This window comes from Bolinopsis microptera, chromosome 4, assembly GCF_026151205.1.
Source record: "Bolinopsis microptera isolate Bmic1 chromosome 4, MBARI_Bmic_1.0, whole genome shotgun sequence".
NCBI classification, from domain to species: Eukaryota; Metazoa; Ctenophora; class Tentaculata; order Lobata; family Bolinopsidae; genus Bolinopsis; species Bolinopsis microptera.
This window is the reverse complement of record NC_087075.1, coordinates 6,745,241-6,767,687: the sequence shown is the minus strand read 5'-3', so window position 1 is coordinate 6,767,687 and position 22,447 is coordinate 6,745,241. Positions and strand designations below refer to the sequence as shown.

Genomic DNA, 22,447 nt, shown 5'->3' with positions numbered 1-22,447 from the left:
GGAATATGATTATTATATCTCAATTTGGCTTTAGGTAGGGTGCCCCGCTAAAAAGCTAAAAGAACTGGATTCTTCCAGGAAGCATCCCGTGCACAGAGCTTGGTCTACATATATATTAAATTATTAACCAATAACCATTCATTCTGTATGTGCACGAAAATTTATTTCGATCATTTATAGATTTAAACATCAAGTGGGACGTTGAATACGTGACTTTTGTGAAGGCCCCTCATGCCTGCCCTTTAAATTGTTTAACCACTCCCGGACGAATTGCCATAATAATAGGCCCGACAGAATGTGAGGGCTTATTATACCTACATCACATCGCTGCTAGGAAACCAGTTATTAAGTGTTTCTACTATGTCTCATATATTTGTTTACACACTGTGTTTACTCGACGATTTGCTTTATTATAACAGTAAACCATTTGTGTGGAATTAACATTTGATCGTACCTTTACCATTTAAGCCCTCGAACATTGATATTAAAACAAAGAGCTCAGTTTGTATTAAATTTTATTTGAATTAGGTATTTTTAAACCCAATTAGTAATGTTGCTTTTAATTATAATTTTCCATAGCAAGGACTAATCAAGTGTAATATGTAACAAGATAACATCAGTATTCTCTAAACTGTATATGCAGGCAAGTTATTTGACTTTAAGTGTCTATTTAAATTGACTATAGGTCATTTTCAAGGTCGCAGACGGTTGAATTTTTGCATTTGAAGGTTTATATTGTATGTTATCACAAGTTATCACTTGAGTTACAATCAGTACAATGCGCTTATTTAATTCAATACTCAGGTAACGTGTTGACTCTTGGCCCGGTAATAACTTAATAATGAGCCGAGAATAAGGGTTAAAGTTCGGTATCCATAATGGAGACTGAGAGGAAGATATTGTCGAAGTATCCCCTCACTTGACTCATCGGTATGATATCTGACCATAATGAAAAAAAAAGACTTCGCACATGCAGTCCATGTTCTAGTTCTTGGTCTGCACTCTGCAATCTACCATGTAAGTGAATTTTATTGATAAGTTATTTGCGATCTGATCAGCTAACAACGCTTTTAGTAAAACCAAAAACTATGTTATCACAAGATGTACACATGATGATCGCAATTAGGTCACTACTTAATTACTACGATAGGATGTCAATCTATATACATTATCTTATTCTACACACATACCTTAGGGTGCGGTTGGCCGTCGCGGGGCTCACACGTGGGCGGATTCCCGCGTAATTTTCGAAGTAAATTTGTACAAAGTGTAACTTTCGTGAGCACTATCTCAATCTGTGCGCGTACATTACATTTACATATTATTTTGTCGACAAAAATATGAATTATAGCGAGGCCGATGTTTTTTTTGGATAACTTTTTATCCATTTGTCTAAACTTCACTCTGTAAAAAGTTATTGGTAGTTCTAACTTCTAAGGTTTAAAGGTGTTCTAAGAACTTGAAAGAACACCGTGTTCTTTCAAGTTTTTACGTCACCATTTGCATTGCCCATCATACTCCATAGCAACCGCAACGGGTCCCCTAGCAACTGTTTCAAAATTTTGACTTTCTATCATCGTCTAAAGCATTACCTTTTATTTACTATAGCCTTGTCGAAGCCTTGTGATTTACAGTCATGATCTGGTGAATCTTTTGATTGGTCGGTGGCTTTCACAACGCGTCCCCATTCTCCAACTCCTGCTGCTGGAGAGAGAGACTCCCAAATTATATACCATAGATATATTGGGGGGGGGGGGGGGGGGTGACATGTCTCCAATGTCTCCCGCACCTTATCTTTTCGAAAAAGACAAAGACATTGGAGACATTGGAGACACAGCTTTTGGAGACATTGGAGACATTGGGGACATTAGAGACACAGCTTTTGGAGACATTGGAGACATTGGGGACATTGGGGACATTGGGAACATTAGGGACATAAAATGGATATTAGGGGCATTGGAGACATTGGAGACACAGCTTTTGGAGACTCCTCCTCCTCTTTCTCCTTCCAGTCCTCCTCAGTCATTCTCCTCCTCCTCCTGGGTCCTCCTCCTGGGTCCTCCTCTTCCTCTTCATCCTCCTCCTCTTCCTCCTCAATCATCAGTCCTCCTCCTCAGTCCTCCTCCTCATCCTTCTCGTCAGTCCTCCTCCTCAGTCCTCCCCAAGTCCCCCTCCTCCTCAGTCTCCCCCAGTCCCCCTCCTCCTCCTATTCAGTTCTCCTCAGTCCTCCTCCTTCTCATTCCTCCTCCTGAGTCCTCTTCCTGAGTCCTCCTACTCCTAGGTCCTCCTCCTCCTCAGTCCTTCTCCTCCTCCTCCTCCCCCTCCTCTCAGTCATCCTCCTCAGTCATCCTCCTCAGTCATCCTCCTCAGCCATCCTCCTCAGCCATCCTCCTCAGTCCTCCCCAGTCCCCCTCCTTCTCCTCATATTCACTCCTCCTTCTCCTCAGTTATCCTGAGTCCTCCTCCTGAGTCCTCCTCCTCCTCCTCCTGAGTCCTCCTCCTGGGTCCTCCTCCTCCTTCTCCTCCTCAGTCCTTCTCCTCAGTCCTCCTCCTCCTCCCTCTCAGTCATCCTCCTCAGTCCTCCTCCTCTTCCTCAGTCCTTATCCTCATCCTCCTCTTCAGTCCTCCTCCTCCTGGGTCCTCTTCCTCCTCTTCATCCTCCTCCTCTTCCTCCTTAGTCCTCAGTTCTCCTCCTCATCCTTCTCGTCAGTCCTCCTCCTCCTCAGTCCTCCCCAGTCCCCCTCCTCCTCCTCCTCCTATTCAATCCTCCTCCTCCTCCTCCTCAGTCCTCCTCAGTCCTCTTCCTGAGTTCTCCTCCTCCTCCTGAGTCCTCCTTCCGGGTCTTCCTCCTCCTAGGTCCTCCTCCTCCTCCCTCTCAGTCATCCTCCTCGGCCATCCTCTTCAGCCATCCTCCTCAGTCCTCCTTAGTCCTCATCCTCCTCCTCAGTCCTCCTCAGTCCTCCTCCTCCTGGGTCTTCCTCCTCTTCATCCTCCTCAGTCCTCAGTCCTCCTCCTCAGTCCTCCTCATCCTTCTCGTCAGTCTTCTTCATCCTCAGTCCTGCCCCCAGTCCCCCTCCTCCTCCTCCTATTCAGTACTCCTCCTCCGTTCTCCTCAGTCCTCTTCCTTATCAGTCCTCCTGAGTCCTCCTCCTCCTCTTCCTCCTCAGTCCTCCTCCTGGGTCCTCATCCTCCTCAGTCCTCCTCCTTCTCCTTCTCCTCAGTCCTTCTTCCTCCTCCTCCCTCTCAGTCATCTTCCTCAGTCATCCTCCTCAGCCATCCTCCTCAGTACTCCTCAGTCCTCCTCATTCTCTGTCCTCCTCAGTACTCTTCCTGAGTCCTCCTCCTGAGTCCTCCTCCTCCTCCTGAGTCCTCCTCCTCGGTCCTCCTGCTCCTGGGTCCTCCTCCTCCTCCTAGGTCCTCCTCCTCAGTCATCCTCCTGAGCCATCCTCCTCAACCATCCTCCACAGCCATCCTCCTCAGCTATCCTCCTCAGCCATCCTCCTCAGTACTCCTCAGTCCTCCTCCTTCTCAGTCCTCTTCCTGAGTCCTCCTCCTGAGTCCTCATCCTCCTCCTTCTCCTCCTGAGTCCTCCTCCTGAGTCCTCCTCCTGAGTCCTCCTTCTGGGTCTTCCTCCTCCTAGGTCCTCCTCCTCCCTCTCAGTCATCCTCCTCGGCCATCCTCCTTAGCCATCCTCCTCATCCTCCTCCTCAGTCCTCCTCAGTCCTCCTCCTCCTGGGTCTTCCTCCTCTTCATCCTCCTCAGTCCTCAGACCTCCTCCTCAGTCCTCCTCCTCATCCTTCTCGTCAGTCTTCTTCATCCTCAGTTCTGCCCCCAGTCCCCCTCCTCCTCCTATTCAGTCCTCCTCCTCCGTTCTCCTCAGTCCTCCTGAGTCCTCCTCCTCCTCTTCCTCCTGAGTCCTCCTCCTGGGTCCTCATCCTCCTAGGTCCTCCTCCTTCTCCTTCTCCTCAGTCCTTCTCCTCCTCATCCCTCTCAGTCATCTTCCTCAGTCATCCTCCTCAGCCATCCTCCTCAGTACTCCTCAGTCCTCCTCATTTTCTTTCCTCCTCAGTCCTCTTCCTGAGTCCTCTTCCTGAGTCCTCCTCCTCGGTCCTCCTGCTCCTGGGTCCTCCTCCTCCTAGGTCCTCCTCCTCAGTCATCCTCCTCAGCCATCCTCCTCAGTACTCCTCAGTCCTCCTCCTTCTCAGTCCTCCTCAGTCCTCTTCCTCAGTCCTCCTCCTGAGTCCTCATCCTCCTCCTTCTCCTCCTGAGTCCTCCTCCTGGGTCATCCTCCTCCTAGATCCTCCTCCTTTTCCAATCATACATCTAAGTCTCCAGTGTCTCCAATGTCTCCAAAAGCTTTGTCTCCAATGTCTCCAATGTCTCCAGGACATGTCTCTGCACCCTATCTTTTCAAAAAAGACAAAAGACATCGGAGACATGTCAACCCCCCCCCCCCTATATTAAACATAGATATCGACAACAGACTCCGAGAGTCTTGAAGTTTTGTTACCACCGCCCTTGGTGCAACCCCGCCGGGTTAACGACAGAGAGACAGGGACTTCCAGGGGAGGTCATGGCCTGCTACGTGCAACTCGTAGGAGTATGCAATGCTCATGTAACGTCACTGTAGACCGCTCCTCTTTCGATTTTTGAGTGACAAATCTAAACTAAATCCTGGAGTTACACAAGACTTGGAAGCCTGTGAGCGAGTCAAATCCTAGGGTACACGAGACGTGGAAGCCTGTGAGCGTGTTAGATTCTGTTAAGTGTTAGAGTCCTAGAGTTACACGAGACGTGGTAGCCTGTGAGCGTGCTAAATCCTGGGGTTACACGAGACATGGTAGCCTGTGAGCGTGTAGACCGCTCCTCTATCGTTGTTTTGAGTATCCGATCCAAAACCGAATCCTAGGGTACACGAGACGTGGAAGCCTGTGAGCGTGTTAGAGTCTGTTAAGTGTTAGAGTCCTAGAGTTACACGAGACGTGGTAGCCTGTGAGCGTGTTAAATCCTGGGGTTACACGAGACATGGTAGCCTGTGAGCGTGTAGACCGCTCCTCTATCGTTGTTTTGAGTGTCCGATCCAAAACCGAATCCTAGGGTACACGAGACGTGGAAGCCTGTGAGCGTGTTAGAGTCTGTCAAGTGTTAGAGTCCTAGTGTTACATGAGACGTGGTAGCCTGTAAGCGTGTTAAATCCTAGGGTTACACGAGACGTGGTAGCCTGTGAGCGTGTTAAATCCTGGGGTTACACGAGACGTAGTAGCCTGTGAGCGTGTAGACCGCTCCTCTATCGTTGTTTTGAGTGTCCGATCCAAAACCAAATGCTGGGCCGGGGTTACACGTCATGTGGGAGCTTGTGAGCCTGTTAGTTTCCTGCGGAAGGTGTTATTTGCCTGTGGTAAAAGCGGTTATGCTGCGGTTCTGAGGTTAGTAGAGGCTATTAGAGCCTTTCCTTTGTTGTAGAGATGGCTAGTCCCTTCCTATGCATAGGTTAGAAACACCCATGCACCTCCCGTTCGAGCCACCCACCCAACACCGCGTGGAGGTTCGGTGAGGTTTTTCGTGGGGCGACTTGTCACATCATCACATGCTATGTTGATCGATCTGCACTTGGTGAAATTGTTGCTGAGCCATGTGGTTTTAGGTTGATTTTAAAATAAATCTTAATGTTGTGTTTTTAATAAGCTACTATTATGAAAGAAATCCTTTTGGGTATGCTTGAACAAATCATAGATTGCCCGTTACAGTGTCTTTCCGTATCATCTAATGTGACATAACATATTTCAGGAGACTGTAGAAATCCGATGATTGTTTCCTGGATCTAACTTCATAAAAGTATTCCCATTTGAACCTACAGCAGAACCTCAACATCCAGCATAACCTCAACCCTCGTCTGAACCTCCACCTCGAAAAGAACTCCTTCGAACTCCTTTTAGAACCCCTTCTGCTAAGAAGAGAAGATACAATATAGACAATCTTGACGGGTTGGCACCCTTGATAGCTGTGCACAGGGTAAATAACAAAGTATGCGCTAGACTTACCTGTAAATATAACGAGTTTATGGAGTTTGACAAGCAGTTTACAGTAAAGAAGGTGAGAGGAATTGTGCAGCGATCTAAAGAGAATGCGTTAGAATAGCCTTGGAATCTGACAGTGGAGTCGCTCTACTTTGACAGGAAAAAGGATAAAGGTATAATGCTTTTTTTATTGACTTCATAGATCTTTCTTTTTTGGCAACTAAACGCTTTTAAAATAAATATGGGATTTCGAGTCGAATATCCAAGCCTATCGATTAAATGGGATTTTAGGTATAAGATTTTGATAACTCATTACTTTTTTAGTTGCTTGATATAAAAAGGTAAATGATGTAAAAATGTTTATCTAACCAGGTACGTTAGCCTTGGATCAACACAAGATTAGACAGAAGGTTACTGAGGAACACACGACCCTTGTAGCGCAGCCATCTGGTCGTTACCTTAATGACTGCCTTCTTGGAGAAGAATATTGGACGGGAATTGCAAAGATGTATTTGCTGCCTTCGCAGGGTAGAGCTGCCATTCAGACACTTATTCATTGCATTTGATGGAGAGAAATCCGGCCCCAACTCGTTTACCCACGATATCGGAAATCTTCTCAGGACAACCGTTAAGTCAACGAGACATTTATGTCTTCTCTAGGGACATACATTCAAGCCCCTGGATAGAAACACCGTGAAGAAGCTGGGTTGGGACCTATGACTGTGTGTGTAAGGAGATGCTCCTAAACTAAGGAAATTAGTTAGTTATATTATCAATATTTACTTACCGCTTCATTTGAATTTCAAGTATAAAAGCTCAGTTATTTATGGTATAGTTAGCTTGTTTGAGGAAGTAACATTGGTCAGGAAACACGTTTCGGGTAAAGTTCACAGGGAAATTTGTTTTAGGAAATAATTCTTACTTTGCACATTCCCATAACATTCTAATTGCCATGTTACCTGACGATTGTTCTGTTATTAGAAAAGAGGCTATAGAGAAGATGTCTGAAGTTAAGAGTATCAGATGTTTTGTCCTTAAGCTATGTTCTGCCTTGGTTGAATGTTAGGGCCACTTAAAGTATACAGAGTTGTGTTCTATGAGTAAGCTAGATGGTAGTTGGGTATATTTAAATTGTTTTGGTAAGAACGTGTCGGTAAAAAAGGTCAATTATTAGCAGAATTTTAGACTTAACTGAGAGATAAAAGACTAACGTGGTAACTCTTACTTCGTTTTAAAGATCTAGATTTACAGTATGCTATATAGATAAATATCTACCACATACCACACTTTATTTTATCACAAACGACTAGTAATCTGAGTACCCGTCTAGAGATTTGGCTGTTGAACCGGAAACAGTCTGATATCAGTATATTTTCCTGTTAGCATGCCCTTTAATAGTTGATACCTGATATGGAACCAAATATTTACTTTAAAACTACTGCAAAATTTAGTTCTTTGACATTTGAAGCGCTGAGGCATCCGTATATTTTCATTAATTTATGATGCAGATGAATTTTAGTTGTGTTATCTATCATCTCCAGGATACCAATTGTACAAGTTTTAATTATATGTGGTCCATTCTGTAAATATTGTTGATTGTGACTAAAATTATGGCTTTACTGATTTAATTTGGAATATGTTTTCTGATTAAAATACTAATTTTGATGTCCTGCACAGCAGATCGAAGCATTTTTAATTTATTTACTATTTCTATTATATTGCTGTTTAAATTTGACTCTAATTCTAATTCTAATTTGTAAAATGCTTTCCTGTCTCAAATTCAATACCGGGACTTACGTGTTCAGACACTAAACACCAAAGCCCGGGGTCCCCAAGTAAGCAAGTAAGAATAAGATAGAGAGAGAGTTGCAAGTTCAAAAATTGTGAATAGTTGAGGGTTAAGCTTTTCTGTTAATTGTGATCACATCATCGAAGAAGTCAACATACAACGTCAAATAGTCTAGAACCTTCTAAATGTGACTCTACCGTACACGCGGTAACAATTAAGTATTGAATCTATCATCTCGCGCACGCGAGTTCTTCTCGTACAGTTGCACCTGAGATTTCTCGCGAATCTCGCAATTCGGATGACACCCACTATAGTGAAGCGGCAGTGGGGGTCACCGCGTGATACAACATCAAATATTGTTTATAGGATCAAAACAAGTTTTGTGAAAACAAGTTTTAGGAAAACAAATTTTAATGTTGGTACTTAATAATAACAATCAAAACATATCGCATATTATAGAAATATAGCGGCGCGTTGTTTGGCTGCATCAGTAAGGTTAGGTGAAGGTGCACCGCACATTAATAAAAACACACGCGGTGATCACTTGTCATACGTTGTATGACCCACCGCGCACGAGTGCGCGGCTCCCCTGTATCGTAAGAACGATATAGTAAAGTAAAAGTTAAAAAATTATGACATAACATCAACATAGTGCAGTGATACGACTGTGGGGGTAAAGTTTTTAAGAATCATACATCATACTATATTATGAGTTATTTATGCTTAATTTTGAGTTGTAGGAGTGCGGATTGTCAGGTATTTCATTTATATATACATAGTCGGTTTAAAGCTGTATATTTAGAACTCACTATTGTTGAAACTATGAAAGCAGAACGCAGATAATGGACAATATACCAACAACAATACCATTGTCATACGTTGTATGACCCGCCGCGCACGAGTGCGCGGCTCCCCTGTATCGTCGAAACTCTACACTATAGTGAAGCGACCGTGGGGGTCACCATGTGATACAACAATACCAAGGACCAGAGTGCCGCATATTGACTTTTCCGAATCTGTTTTTACCGAAGGCTCATATATTCACCAGTTACTCATGCTTTTGATTGAAATAAATTTTCGTGCACATACAGAATGAATGGTTAATAATTTAATATATATGTAGACCAAGGTCTGTGCACGGGATGCTTCCTGGAAGAATCCAGTTCTTTTAGCGGGGCACCCTACCTAAAGCCAAATTGAGATATAATAATCATATTCCTAGAAAAATAATCAGAAATCGAATAACAATCAAATAATATGATATGTAGGAGTAGTAACCATATTTACTATGCAAAATGCCCCAACCACATAGTGTAAATTTATATAGAATTCAAATTCCATATCATCATTAAACCTCAATAGTCAATATAATAGCCCAAGCAAAATTAAGTAACTTCTTATATACCTTACTGTCATACTAAAAATTAATTAAACATTTGAAATCTGTTAACCAGAGAATAAATTTCTAAACCTAATGCAAGTGAAATAATTTAGATGCAATAATGAATGCCTAATGTGAGTATCATCTGTCAATGTCCTTGTAAAAAAGTCTGTAAAAGAGATATGAATAACTAATATAGAAGAAAAAACAGGAAGTTGTCGTCTGTTGAAAAATAAATAAAATATCTAGAATATAAATTAGAATATAAAATAACATTCAGTCAATGTGTCGTCAATTAAACTGTACAATTATCAAATGTTAAAACTGGGTGATACAGTCACCAAAAATAAATACTAAGTATAATAAGTAAATAAATTAAATGTGGTCTATAAAACTACCACTAGGTATAATCGGTCAATAAATTAAAAGTGGTTTATAAAACTACCACTGTGCGAACCCTTTCTCCAGTTAAAACATGTCAGTCATGTGCAAAATCAATCAAAATGCTGCATGTATAGTGTAAAATCCGGATTGGAGTATTGTTTATGAGCTGCATGGTTGTAGGGAAAATTCCTAATAAGAGCATTTTTACTTGTCGCAGTAACTGGGTTAACGGGTGATACTCGTTATAAATTATTTGTTCCATCGAAGAGTCCAACTCGGCGCGCGTTCTGGTAGGTTATAAACCTACAATAACCGGGATAAATATAATTTTACACAGAATACATTGCATGTATAGTCTGATAACATTTATTTGTTTTATTCTTTATCAAGCATTCTGTAAATCGTAGTGTCGCATTTATTATAAAAGAACCAGCCAACTTCCGCATTATGATCTTTCGTGTGCCAAGTTCGTTTATAAAATCTAATCATAATAATCATAATAATAAAATTGATCCATTAATTTAAGATGAACGGTATATCATAGCTCATCGTTGTTCAAATTCGAATGATTGAATTAATCAAGTAATGTTACCTTTCAACGCAACTTAACAACAAACAAATGCTTGCTCACCAACGGTGACGTGATCGTAGGGGCATGCAGTTGGTTAGGGTAACTCTTACCCCAACGACGACGTCGAGAAATTATCAAATTATGCATTTGCGCCATACTGGACACATTTGATATTTATTTGGCGGTTGAGATATCTTATGATAATAACAAAAAAGGACCTCATTGCATTGTAGTTTTACTCAAAATGTTAGGAAGTTTCAACATACTTTAACCAACGTTTGTAAAAACTTTAGAATCAAATTAAAGTAGTTTTTGCTCATCCCTGTCTTGGTTGTGGTTCTGTTAAAATAAAACGTTCACTGCCACAAAGCTTATTTAACCGAATCCACTCTGCCTTTATGCAGCAACTGGTCTCAAAGAGCCAATATCCTAATCATGCTTTGATATCCATAAACCCATTAAATACTTGCCCTCGGATTTTGCCTGTGCATCATACAATACATTTAATACTTTCAGCACTTCTAATTAAAACACCTTATGCTCAAAGAAGCGCTTTGTTAATCTTCATTCCACTGGGCTTTTTATATGCCATGATTTTGTTATTAAGTCCATTTGATTGACATAAATTAATTTTAATTAAATGGGTTATCATAACTTTAAAAATATTTATAATATTAGAGGGGCATACTTCAGCAAAGCATTACATTGTAAGTGTACTGAAAAAATGTGTTGAATTATAAATTACAACCTTAGGAGGAGTGTGGGGACATGTCCATCTAAAATGAGGAAATCTTGATCCAGATAATACTATATTATGGCTGGGATACTGAAAAACCAGCTTGTCAAGCGACTTGCTAGGTGAGGGGGAAATATTTTGAATAAATCGTTTTATCTTGTTTCTTTTTATTGTGTTGTATTTTTGATAAGTTACGTTTTGAAACTATGAAAATGAAAAGTGGTATGTTTGAGCTAATTGGTTGATTACTGTAATTTGCTGCCGATAATGGTTTAAACCACGACTTAATTGTAATGGATGGAATTGATTTCAGCTTCACCAAGGGACTGTCAGTAGACAAAATAGATATAGACATCCTCAGTGGTCGAGGGTACCTTGACAACTTGGAACTAGATGAACAGTTCATGTCTGACGTGTTGGAGCTCCCGCCTTGGATGTACTTTACAAAGATACTCTGTAGCAAAATCAGACTCAAGGTTTACTAGACTGTTTAGTTTTTGTAAGATATGAACTTCTGTGTAACTAATTGGTGCAATTCTCAAATTGGAAATTCCTAACAGGACTTTGTCTTGATTGGTCTATGTGTACAAGTCACTGTGCAAAACTTATAAAATATATTTAAACCTAGTTTGTTTGTTTGGTTGCAAGAATTTATTAATTATATGTCTTCTCAGGTTTCGTTTACTAAGCTGAAAAGTGAGCCGATAAGAATTGTGAGTATTTTAACTTCATATTAATTTAAATGTTTATCACAGATAATTCTCCCTTACACCTTGTTTGATTGTGTGTTCCTATTTAGGTTTTATAATGGTTGTCTCTTATAGGTCTCTAATAAGTCTGAAATTAAATGATCACATTATGTGCTTCAGTTTATCGATACAGTGTTTGTTGAAGCTGAAATTGATAAGCAGTGCAACAGACCAGACATCGACGTGCAGCAAAAACTTGCGTAAGTTATGAGCATGTTATCAAATCATAATTACATACTAACATGCCGGTATCAAAATGAGTACTAATTTGTGCTGAAATTAAGATTTCAAACTGATACTCAATTTACTGTAAATCCTTTCAGAATAAATTAATATGTGATAAATAATTATTGTAACTCAACAGAGAAGCTGGACTGGCTGGTAATGGACCTACATCCTATGGTTACGTTGAACAGGTGAAACAAACCAATATTATAAACACTCTGTCCAGTGTTAATTTGTAACATGAAGTTATTTATCAAAGAATGAATTATGGTGCTCTGATCAAGATTTCAAGTCAGAAATTTGAAGATTTAATTGGTGGGTGCTGTGAGGCTAATTGGTTAATGATTGCCACGTGAGAGGATACATCATTACCAACAATAACATCCTCAATTGACTTATTATTCATTAAAGCGGCATCAGAGCCAAAGTCTCGATCAAAGCTTTCTGTCCTCTACAATATTCCCTGTTTTAGTTAACGGATTGATTTATAAACACATTATCTTGTCTCTTATATTAATTAATTAATAAAACTATTGACAGGTGATAGATGGTATGCATATAACCGTGTCCACACTACGTTTGACAGTTCAGCTCAAACACCAGTACCTCACAACTGAACTTACCGGGGTGGAACTTGTCAGTACAAACAGGTTATTTAATTAAATTAATTTGTTATTTGTTATTTGTTATTTGTTATTTGTTATTTGTTATTTGTTATTTGTTATTTGTTATTTGTTATTTGTTATTTGTTATTTGTTATTTGTTATTTGTTATTTGTTATTTGTTATTTGTTATTTGTTTAAATTTGTTATTTGTTATTTGTAATTTGTTATTTGTTATTTGTTATTTGTTATTTGTTATTTGTTTAAATTTGTTATTTGTTATTTGTTATTTGTTATTTGTTTAAATTTGTTATTTGTTATTTGTAATTTGTTATTTGTTATTTGTTATTTGTTATTTGTTATTTGTTACTTGTTATTTGTTATTTGTTATTTTTTATTTGTTATTTGTTATTTGTTATTTGTTATTTGTTATTTGTTTAAATTTGTTATTTGTTATTTGTTATTTGTTATTTGTTATTTGTTTAAATTTGTTATTTGTTATTTGTTATTTGTTATTTGTTATTTGTTATTTGTTATTTGTTATTTGTTATTTGTTATTTGTATGCTATATCTATGCTTAATCTGTTTGTTGTGTGATTAAATCATCAATTACTAATTGATGTTCGGTAGTCGTTCATTGATTTTTTAGAATTAGTATTGATACTTATGTTGACATTAATTGAAAACCTGGATGATGTTAAGGCCAGAGGGGGGGTAAGGGGTCAAAAAATTCTACCAAAATATTATTTTCTAAATCGATTTAATTTTGAATGACAAAAACATTGCCGATATTCACATATTTGTAGCTGATTAACTTTATTTTATAATTGAGGTTAACCGATTTTCACAAAATTGACTATACAACATTGAGGTTAATAAAATTGAGGTTAATATTTTATTACACGCCATAATTTTTTGTTATTTCGGTCAGCAAATGTAAACTCTAAATTTTAGGTTCATAATTATCAGAAAAAGTAATATCCAAACGTGATTAAATGAGGTTAACCTCGTCTTTTAGATATAGCGAGAATAGATCAAATGATAGAGTTACTATTTTCATCGTAAGTTTACGGTATACACATTTCTAAATAGATGACGTGTCGATTGACTTTCTTTTATCTTGGGAAAATTTAAAAAATGAGGTTAACCATCACATTTTGGTACCGTAGGGAATATACATACGATTCTTACTTATGTAATGTACCACAATATCGAAGTGAGGTATCTATTGGTATCACAATGCCTACAACTATAATCACGTGACAAAGGTGATTTGAACTGACCATATTTTAGTAGAAGATTTTACCCGTAAATGGCTAAAAAATGAGGTTAACCTCTCATTTTTTGAATATCTGACCAGTCAATTACATGTTAACCTCAAAAACTTAATCGTTATACTGTGCAAATGTTTTACTACATATATAATAACATATTGATAAACCAATCCCACTATTATATGGTCTAAAGCGAGGTTAACAACCAAATTTTAAGCAGTTAGTGTTTACAGGAAGTCTTGGTTAACCTCATTTTTTACAATACAAGGACATTAACTACTGAAAGTGGCTAAAATCATTTAGGGAACGGCCAGGTCTGATCAAGCAAACGTTATTAAGTGTATAAAAAGTCCTAACTAACGAACTGTGATACATTCCATCATCCTCTCACTCACCATCACTGCCCAATCAAATTTATGCAATCAAAATCACTATACACCCATAATCATATGATCAAAACACCAAGCTTTGAAATATACTTTTTTCTGTTTGAGATTTGAATAACGTTACTGTAATGTTCCAAATTATATTTTAAATGTTTAAATGTTCCAGTGAATATTCAAAATTTTGAAAACACTAAATTGCATCTATCTCAAAACACATTTTTTGACCTTTCGATTCCTTAGTTGAGAAAACTGGCCACTCTCTGATCTTGAGATTTGGTACAGTGGTTCCTTGGACAACTATCTAGATATCTGGTGCAGCGATTTTTTTTATTTGACTCAGTTCTCGAATTATGAGGTTAACCAATTAAATTTTTCGAATTTTTGACCTGGTTAACCTCATAATTTGAGAACAGAGTCAAATAAAAATAATCGCTGCACCATATGTGAGGATAATTGTCCAAGGAACCACTGTACCAAACCTCAAGATCAGGGATTGGCCGGTTTTCTCAACTAAGGAATCGAAAGGTCAAAAAAGTTAGAGCCGTTTAAAGTTCCAGTTTAACATGTAATTACAGGTAAACCTCAAAATTGAGCGCGCGATATCTCAGAAGCGCAAGGTCAGATTTTGATCCGGTTTTTTTCTTTTTGTTCGTTTTCAGTAGCTATTATCAAATATGCTAAAACTACAAAAGTGCCATTTACCCCCCCCCCCCCCCCCCCCCCCCCCCTCTGGCCTTAAGAAACGTCATGGTGGTCTACAAATTGAAGATTTGATTGAAGAGTGAACAGCAGTCCGCCGTCCGGTATTATTTAACAGTCAATCACAGAAATATCAACATTCAAAGAAATTATGGCTTACTTTATTCATGTTGATAAAATTCCACAATCTCACGATGCATTCTGCCAATTTAATCTCTTTAATTTGAACTTGTTTTTTAGATTAACCTCTGTGTGAGTATGACACACATTTCAACTGAGCTGGTTTAAAGATTTTAAATTAAATTCTTTAATTTAATGAAGTTATTAAGCCTTCGCAAAAGTCTTAATTCTTCACTTTTGCTAACTATTATATTGTCTGCCATGCTGTGTGTTGTGATTAAATCTTTCTACCAAACAAATATACGGACCTGAAACTATGTCAAGTATTTGCTCTGCAAATTAAATGTCTGCGCACATCTAGAACATTCTCTCTGCATTAGGAGGTTTGAACCTGTAAAGGAGTTGAGCAAAACCCGCTCTTACCTACTCGCGAGACACTTAAAGACCCTGAAACAAGCCCTGAAGTCGAGACATAGCAAACAGTAAGATAGCAAACATGGTAACCGTGGTAACCATGGTAACCGTGGTAACCATGGTAACCATGGTGCCTGCTAAATTGGTGTTGTGCAGCTGAGTGGAAATGCTGTTCATGATATTTAGGTTTAGTGACGATTTTCAGAGAAGATGTGTTTTGTTAAACACAAATATTATAGTTATCAAATATTATTGATATTTGCGTACTAGACCCTAACGTTTACCTTATTAAGACCCCTACTCAAATGATACGTTTGTATAATCCTCGAATAATTGTATTATTGTGCTGCGAATCCTTCTTATGTCGATGTCTACCCAAAGCATACACTTTTCCTGAGAATCGTCAAGTTTGTAGGATCCCAATAGTGAGTTAGCATGGCATAGCAGTCACCTTTGAGGAGTTACTATTTGCAGTTTGGTTACAATTTCAAGCAATTATTAATTATTATGGTGTACTCAGCGAGAAGCACGCGTTTTTTTAACACTTCAAATTTGGTAATATTCGTTTTGTAATTATGTTTCATAATCAATACTATTAAATATCAGTAAACCCCTGGCTACCGCCCTATGTTGCGACAGCACCTTAACCAGCACCCTAACCCATGATAACCGTGTCGTAATATAGTTCTGTCGCAACAATATGTGGTTACCAATAATATTCATTTACAGCCTGTCTTAAGAGGGTTATTTAAATAGGTATTTAACTTCAATCACTCAACCAAAGCCGGCATTTTCGATTCACCAGGAAAATTTGTCCAATATCGCATTTTCCTACAATCCTGGTTGAATGTTTTATTAAATTTAAAATTTGAGATCTTTAAAAATAAAACCAATCCACTCTTGGTCATCCATCTCTAATCTCTATTCGGTAAAAACCGAGTACTGCTTAGTGCTTATTACACATCATTACTATATAATTACTATATAATACTACTGTAAAGTGTAAATCTGTTAAACTACAAGTACTGCTTATTGCACATGACTACTGTTAACCTCATGGAATGCCATTTACTGGAATGTGCCCTATCATTTGTGCACACAAGGTTTTAAGTCAGCTACTTGTCTTCTGTCTAGCTATTATATGATGCAGCATAATGTATGGCCTACTAGAATAGCCTATTATATCGACTTAAATAACGTTTATAAGCGATATTCTAGTATAAGTATAAGTTTAAGTATAAATACTAATGATTAGACATGTAATGGACATAGGACAATGATTTGGGTTTTTGGCATGAAATTGATAAGGAGGATGAAATACAGTGCTTATTTTCTGTATTTATTTTCTGGTTGGACTATCAAATATTTCCAACTCTCATCTCATTCTAATTTCTTGTTTTCCCTAAGTGATAACAAGCAAAGTATTTAGTGTATGTGCTTATTGTTAAAAATACTCCAATAGGAGAATAGAGCTGGCCATGATTCGCACTGTAGTGACTGTACGTGACTATCAAATACCTGTCTTAATTTGATGAACATATTATTTCTATTTGGTACTAGTCAGTCGTAGTTCATGTTTAAAATATGCAAAATATGATAGGCGATGAAAGTGTAAACAATAGATACATTATCAATACCATGAAAGAATGCTTGTATCATTATGAATACCTATCATGTTTGAATACCATAATGAAATGTCACGAATTATTCAAATGAATGTCGCGAAATAACATCACTGCTGAATATACAGGAGCACTGAGCAGCTGACAGTTTTAAGTCACATAGTATAAGAACTGCTGTTCGACTAAACTGTAATGAATTGTCTTTGGTCAAACTTTAATCTCACGATTGAATGACTAACACATGGATGAAATTTAAACACGAATACAAATATTTATGTTTATGAAAGCTTTATATGACTATTATATATGAGTTGAATAAGAATATTTTCAAAATTCGTAGGAAACGAAACAGGCGTGTTTTTAACATTGCTTGAATGTTATGTCGACACTAACATGTGCACATATTAAGAATATGTTAAACTTAAAAGCAGTGGTCATAGGTCAGCAGTTGTATTTCTGAACTTTTCGAGCTGTATTTACAATTTATATTAATCATACCGGAATGAGTTGTTGTTGAGATTTTCAGGAAATAATCAGAACATTCCGTAATTAAAATATAATCTCCTTCAGGAAGTGGAAGCCGGATGATTTGAGGCGAACCCGAGCATTTGTAATGCCAGGAAGGGAGGAGGTGCTAGTTTATAAGATGTTAACTGTCAATCATGTGAGTAAATCTTGTGTGTCTGTCTGTCTGTCTGTCTGTCTGTCTGTCTGTCTGTCTGTCTGTCTGTCTGTCTGTCTGTATGTATGTATGTCTGTCTGTCTGTCTGTCTGTCTGTCTGTCTGTCTGTCTGTATGTCTGTCTGTCTGTCTGTCTGTCTGTCTGTCTGTCTGTCTGTCTGTCTGTCTGTCTGTCTGTATGTCTTCTGTCTACATCTGTCTGTCTGTCTGTCTGTCTGTCTGTCTGTCTGTCTGTCTGTCTGTCTGTCTGTCTGTCTGTCTGTCTGTCTGTCTGTCTGTATGTCTGTCTGTCTGTCTGTCTGTCTGTCTGTCTGTCTGTCTGTCTGTCTGTCTGTCTGCATGTCTTCTGTCTGTCTGTCTGTCTGTCTGTCTGTCTGTCTGTCTGTCTGTCTGTCTGTCTGTCTGTCTGTCTGTCTGTCTGTCTGTCTGTCTGTCTGTCTGTCTGTCTGTCTGTCTGTCGGTATGTCTGTATGTCTGTCTGTCTGTCTGTCTGTCTGTCTGTCTGTCTGTCTGTCTGTCTGTCTGTCTGTCTGTCTGTCTGTCTGTCTGTCTGTCTGTCTAAATTGAGAAGAATATGCTAGATAACCAGTTTTAAATCCCAGGCAAAGTTTGAATTTTTCGACAAAACACGGAATACCTTGAACGACATGTCGGCAGCCCCGCCCCTTAAGTTCAACTTCAACATGATACAGCTCCTCATTACCATGAAGAAGAATGTAGCTACCAACCAAGTGGGTCCTGTTGTTTTAAATAAATAATAAGCGGCGTTTAAAACACTACTATTAACAATTATTAGTGACACTTGCGTCTTGCACTCAGTAGTGTGAAAACTGAAAAGTAATATTATTATTATTATCACCACGCAAAAATGTGTTTGATAAATGGTACATGTTAGTCTATCTTGTATCTTTCATAATAAGTACTGATCTTATCACCAGTCTCAATAGTATTTCATCCTTAATTCTATACGTCATATCAATTCTGTATATATCTCACACAAAAGGAGACTCCTCATCACAGTCGTCAATTTATCATCTTGAAACTTGATTTAGGACAACTGTAGAAATATCAACATTCAACAAGAGACTCTAGTTGAATGTTGATCTTGTCAAGAGTACGAATATTACGTAATAAAAACCAAAACATGTTCTAAAATATCACCTCATATCATCCAGCCAAGTCTATTGAGATTATAGCTTGGTCTTCAGATTTAGCAAATTAGCATGGTCGCTATGTTAATCGTGTACTCATTACATTACTATATTCCTCATTAATCTCCGTGCACGAATACTGCAATTGTGATGCAAATTGTGTATTCTGTCTGGACAGTACTAAATCATCTAAACTTACACATCAAGATTCAAGCTATACTTACACTTAAATCTATACTTTTAAGTGTGTGTAATATGATCCCAGGTAAGATAATTGGTCACATCGTTATGTAACTTAATAATAGTCAGGTAATCTTGAGAACATAAGATAACCTCTTTCATTTCACTTTGTGTTTACACTAATTGAAGTACTAGTGTAGGAGAATTTGTGTGATAATTATTAGGATAATCACGAGTCATTATTATTTTATACTTGTGCTAAACTAGGGAGTGGTGAGCAGGCACTGCAACTGTAGCGAGCAGGCACTGCAACTGTAGCGAGCAGGCACTGCAACTGCAGCGAGCAGGCACTGCAACTGCAGCGAGCAGGCACTGCAACTGCAGCGAGCAGGCACTGCAACTGCAGCGAGCAGGCACTGCAACTGCAGCGAGCAGGCACTGCAACTGCAGCGAGCAGGCACTGCAACTGCAGCGAGCAGGCACTGCAACTGCAGCGAGCAGGCACTGCAACTGCAGCGAGCAGGCACTGCAACTGCAGTAGCGAGCAGGCACTGCAACTGCAGTAGCGAGCAGGCACTGCAACTGCAGTAGCGAGCAGGCACTGCAACTGCAGTAGCGAGCAGGCACTGCAACTGCAGTAGCGAGCAGGCACTGCAACTGCAGTAGCGAGCAGGCACTGCAACTGCAGTAGCGAGCAGGCACTGCAACTGCAGTAGCGAGCAGGCACTGCAACTGCAGTAGCGAGCAGGCACTGCAACTGCAGTAGCGAGCAGGCACTGCAACTGCAGTAGCGAGCAGGCACTGCAACTGCAGTAGCGAGCAGGCACTGCAACTGCAGTAGCGAGCAGGCACTGCAACTCTAGTAGCGAGCAGACACTGCAACTGCAGTAGCGAGCAGGCACTGCAACCAAGGCGAGCAGGCACTGCAACCAAGGCGAGCAGGCACTGCAACCAAGGCGAGCAGGCACTGCAACTGCAGTAGCGAGCAGGCACTGCAACCAAGGCGAGCAGGCACTGCAACCGCAGCGAGCAGGCACTGCAACCAAGGCGAGCAGGCACTGCTGTCACTGCAACTGCAGCGAGCAGGCACTGCAACTGTGTAACAATGTTACACTGCAGTGTTACACTGCAACTGTGTAACAATGTTACACACTGCAACTGTGTTACAATGTTACACTGCGGTGTTACACTGCAACTATGTAACAATGTTACATTGTATTGTTAGTAGATGTCAGCTGTGTGTTTCGAAGATAAAAAAGTTGATGGTACTTACTTAGTTTATTGATTAGATTAAAGATATTAAGTGACATGTTATTTACTATTTTGCTGAAGTGAGTCATAAAATTCTTCAGTCAATAAGAACGGAGATGGAACTATCATGAATAAAGTCAAATTTTATTCAGCTATACATCGATACATATAAAGAATCAGTAAATCAAATCATAAGACTGTTAGTAGGAAATACAGAATACAGATATATATACGTACATGTATATATATTATGTATACATATAGATATTAAATATTATAATTGTGGATAAAATAAAACGGTCGAGGTAAACTAACAACTTGTCGTCAATTTATCTATTTACATTTTACATATTATTTTGTAAATAGATAAATTAAGTTTACCGTTTTATGTTTAAATTTTATTCATGGCAGAATCTAAAATAATTCATAATATCTGTATCTCCCTAGTAAGGAGGATTATCAACATTATTATGATCTGATTTGCCGCATCCTTTATATTATTACCAGATTTTACGGTATTTTGTATAGTTCATGGATAACTTATATTAAAATGTATTCTAATTAATTCAATTTACATAAAATATCAATGCATTGACTTAGCATTACACTGCTTCATGAGCAGTGTTATTTTATGATGATACTACTAAAAACATCAACATAATAATCACCTTTAGTAAACTATTTAACACACTTGACACTGTAGTAATAGATACCAGTAACAATAAAATTACAAAGTGAATTAATTAGTGTCGTGGTTATAAGTGGTTACAGTGCGTCATCAGTACGTCATCAGTGCATCATAAGGGCGTGGTCAGTATGTTGTTTATATAATGATGATGGAAGTCATGTACACACCAATCTTAAGATTCTACACTCGTTTATCTTGGGGCGACTGCGGCTGCAAACCATCATTACTGACTTGTTGACTTCATATCAAACGTCTACTAACACTCATCACAACTGTCTAGTGTTTATATAATGTTCTATAGTACGTACTAATTTAAGTAATAACCAGTAATATAATATAAGTAGTGCGTAGCTAAATAGTGTTTACAGACGAGTGGTTAAAGTACCGTGTAACCAGTGGTTAAAGTACCGTGTAACCAGTAACCACATTTAATTACACCTGACCATCCTAATAACTTAATAACCCGTTACAATTGTGTAATGAGAAAATGAGTGACCTTCGACGCGACTGACAAATCAGTATGATTAATCTTCTAAGTTAGCAGCTGCTCAACAAGCTGAATCATGGGTATATGTAGAAATATGTAGAAAAATGTAGAAATATGTAGAAATATGTAGTATTTCAGAAGATATATCTGGTTATAGATGTGGATCCTGGTAGTGAAGCAAGTGTTTTGACACGTGACAGCAATAAACCAATCAGCTTCCACTGTAAACCAATCAAACTCCAGGACTACTGTCACCTCTCCACAAGAATCCACGTATAATATTGGTCACTTAACTTCTATCTTTTATGTTTTATCGACTTATTTTTTAGCAACAGTCCCCTCTTTCTTTCATTCAAATTTCTGATTGTTTCTGAATAGACTCAGTAGACTCAACTGAGGCTATTCAGAAACAATCAGAAATTTTAATAAAAGAAACATAAAATCATGAGAATCAATAACAATACACATCTAAATCAGGTTCCCCTCTTTGGGATCTGTTTTGAAACACTAGTGTATATTAAACGAGAAGTAGAAAACCTTGGGTTTAATCGTTGTAATTCAGAGCACATCACACAGGACTGTACTAAATATGTTAGTTGTTCTCACATGATGAAATATATGTTGACGTAGTTGAGTCGGTGAGGTGCCCATGTAACTATTAACATAACTAGGAGCCTGTCCTGTGAGCATATCACACAATTATTATTGTATATTGTACTGTTAATGGTTAAGATAATTCCTGTGGGGTGGCTAGTATCTCAAATTTGGCACATAAAAATTTGGCCGAACTTGCACAGATTATCCGTCTTACTATCTGAAAAGTTTCAAGATAATCGTATTGTAAAATCCGACAGCAACTATTGCAATTGTCCGAAAAACCTAATTTCGGATTCGGACAAGAGTCGCCCAATTGCTGGCTTGTAACTTACCAGCCGAGTAATTCATTGCGAGTGCCATGTGCTGATTGGTTGCCCTGTTAGTGCCATGTGCTGATTGGTTGCCCTGTTAGTGCCATGTGCTGGTTGGTTGCCCTGTTAGTG

The 22,447-nt window shown here is 38.7% G+C and overlaps 3 protein-coding genes and 1 long non-coding RNA gene across 4 annotated transcripts in view; 3 read left to right on the top strand and 1 right to left on the bottom strand.

Moving 5' to 3' along the window:
- Positions 1-22,447, top strand: part of LOC134814486 (importin-4-like) — a 145,041-nt gene that overhangs the window by 24,433 nt on the left and 98,161 nt on the right. The gene's annotated exons all lie outside the window — the stretch shown is intronic.
- Positions 1-22,447, top strand: part of LOC134814485 (uncharacterized) — a 102,693-nt gene that overhangs the window by 50,794 nt on the left and 29,452 nt on the right. Inside the window, exons 2-9 of the mRNA XM_063822613.1 lie at positions 10,899-11,000; positions 11,192-11,354; positions 11,553-11,591; positions 11,748-11,827; positions 11,992-12,043; positions 12,393-12,502; positions 17,540-17,633; positions 18,253-18,381. Of these exons, the coding sequence (XP_063678683.1) occupies positions 10,957-11,000; positions 11,192-11,354; positions 11,553-11,591; positions 11,748-11,827; positions 11,992-12,043; positions 12,393-12,502; positions 17,540-17,633; positions 18,253-18,381 (711 nt within the window). The 5' untranslated portion in view covers positions 10,899-10,956. The remainder of the gene's footprint in view (positions 1-10,898; positions 11,001-11,191; positions 11,355-11,552; positions 11,592-11,747; positions 11,828-11,991; positions 12,044-12,392; positions 12,503-17,539; positions 17,634-18,252; positions 18,382-22,447) is intronic.
- Positions 1-22,447, bottom strand: part of LOC134814488 (monoacylglycerol lipase ABHD2-like) — a 119,166-nt gene that overhangs the window by 77,433 nt on the left and 19,286 nt on the right. The gene's annotated exons all lie outside the window — the stretch shown is intronic.
- Positions 578-7,733, top strand: LOC134814093 (uncharacterized). The gene is made up of 4 exons (XR_010160096.1): positions 578-643; positions 805-1,017; positions 5,788-6,190; positions 6,390-7,733. It is a non-coding gene; the product is annotated as an uncharacterized LOC134814093 (long non-coding RNA).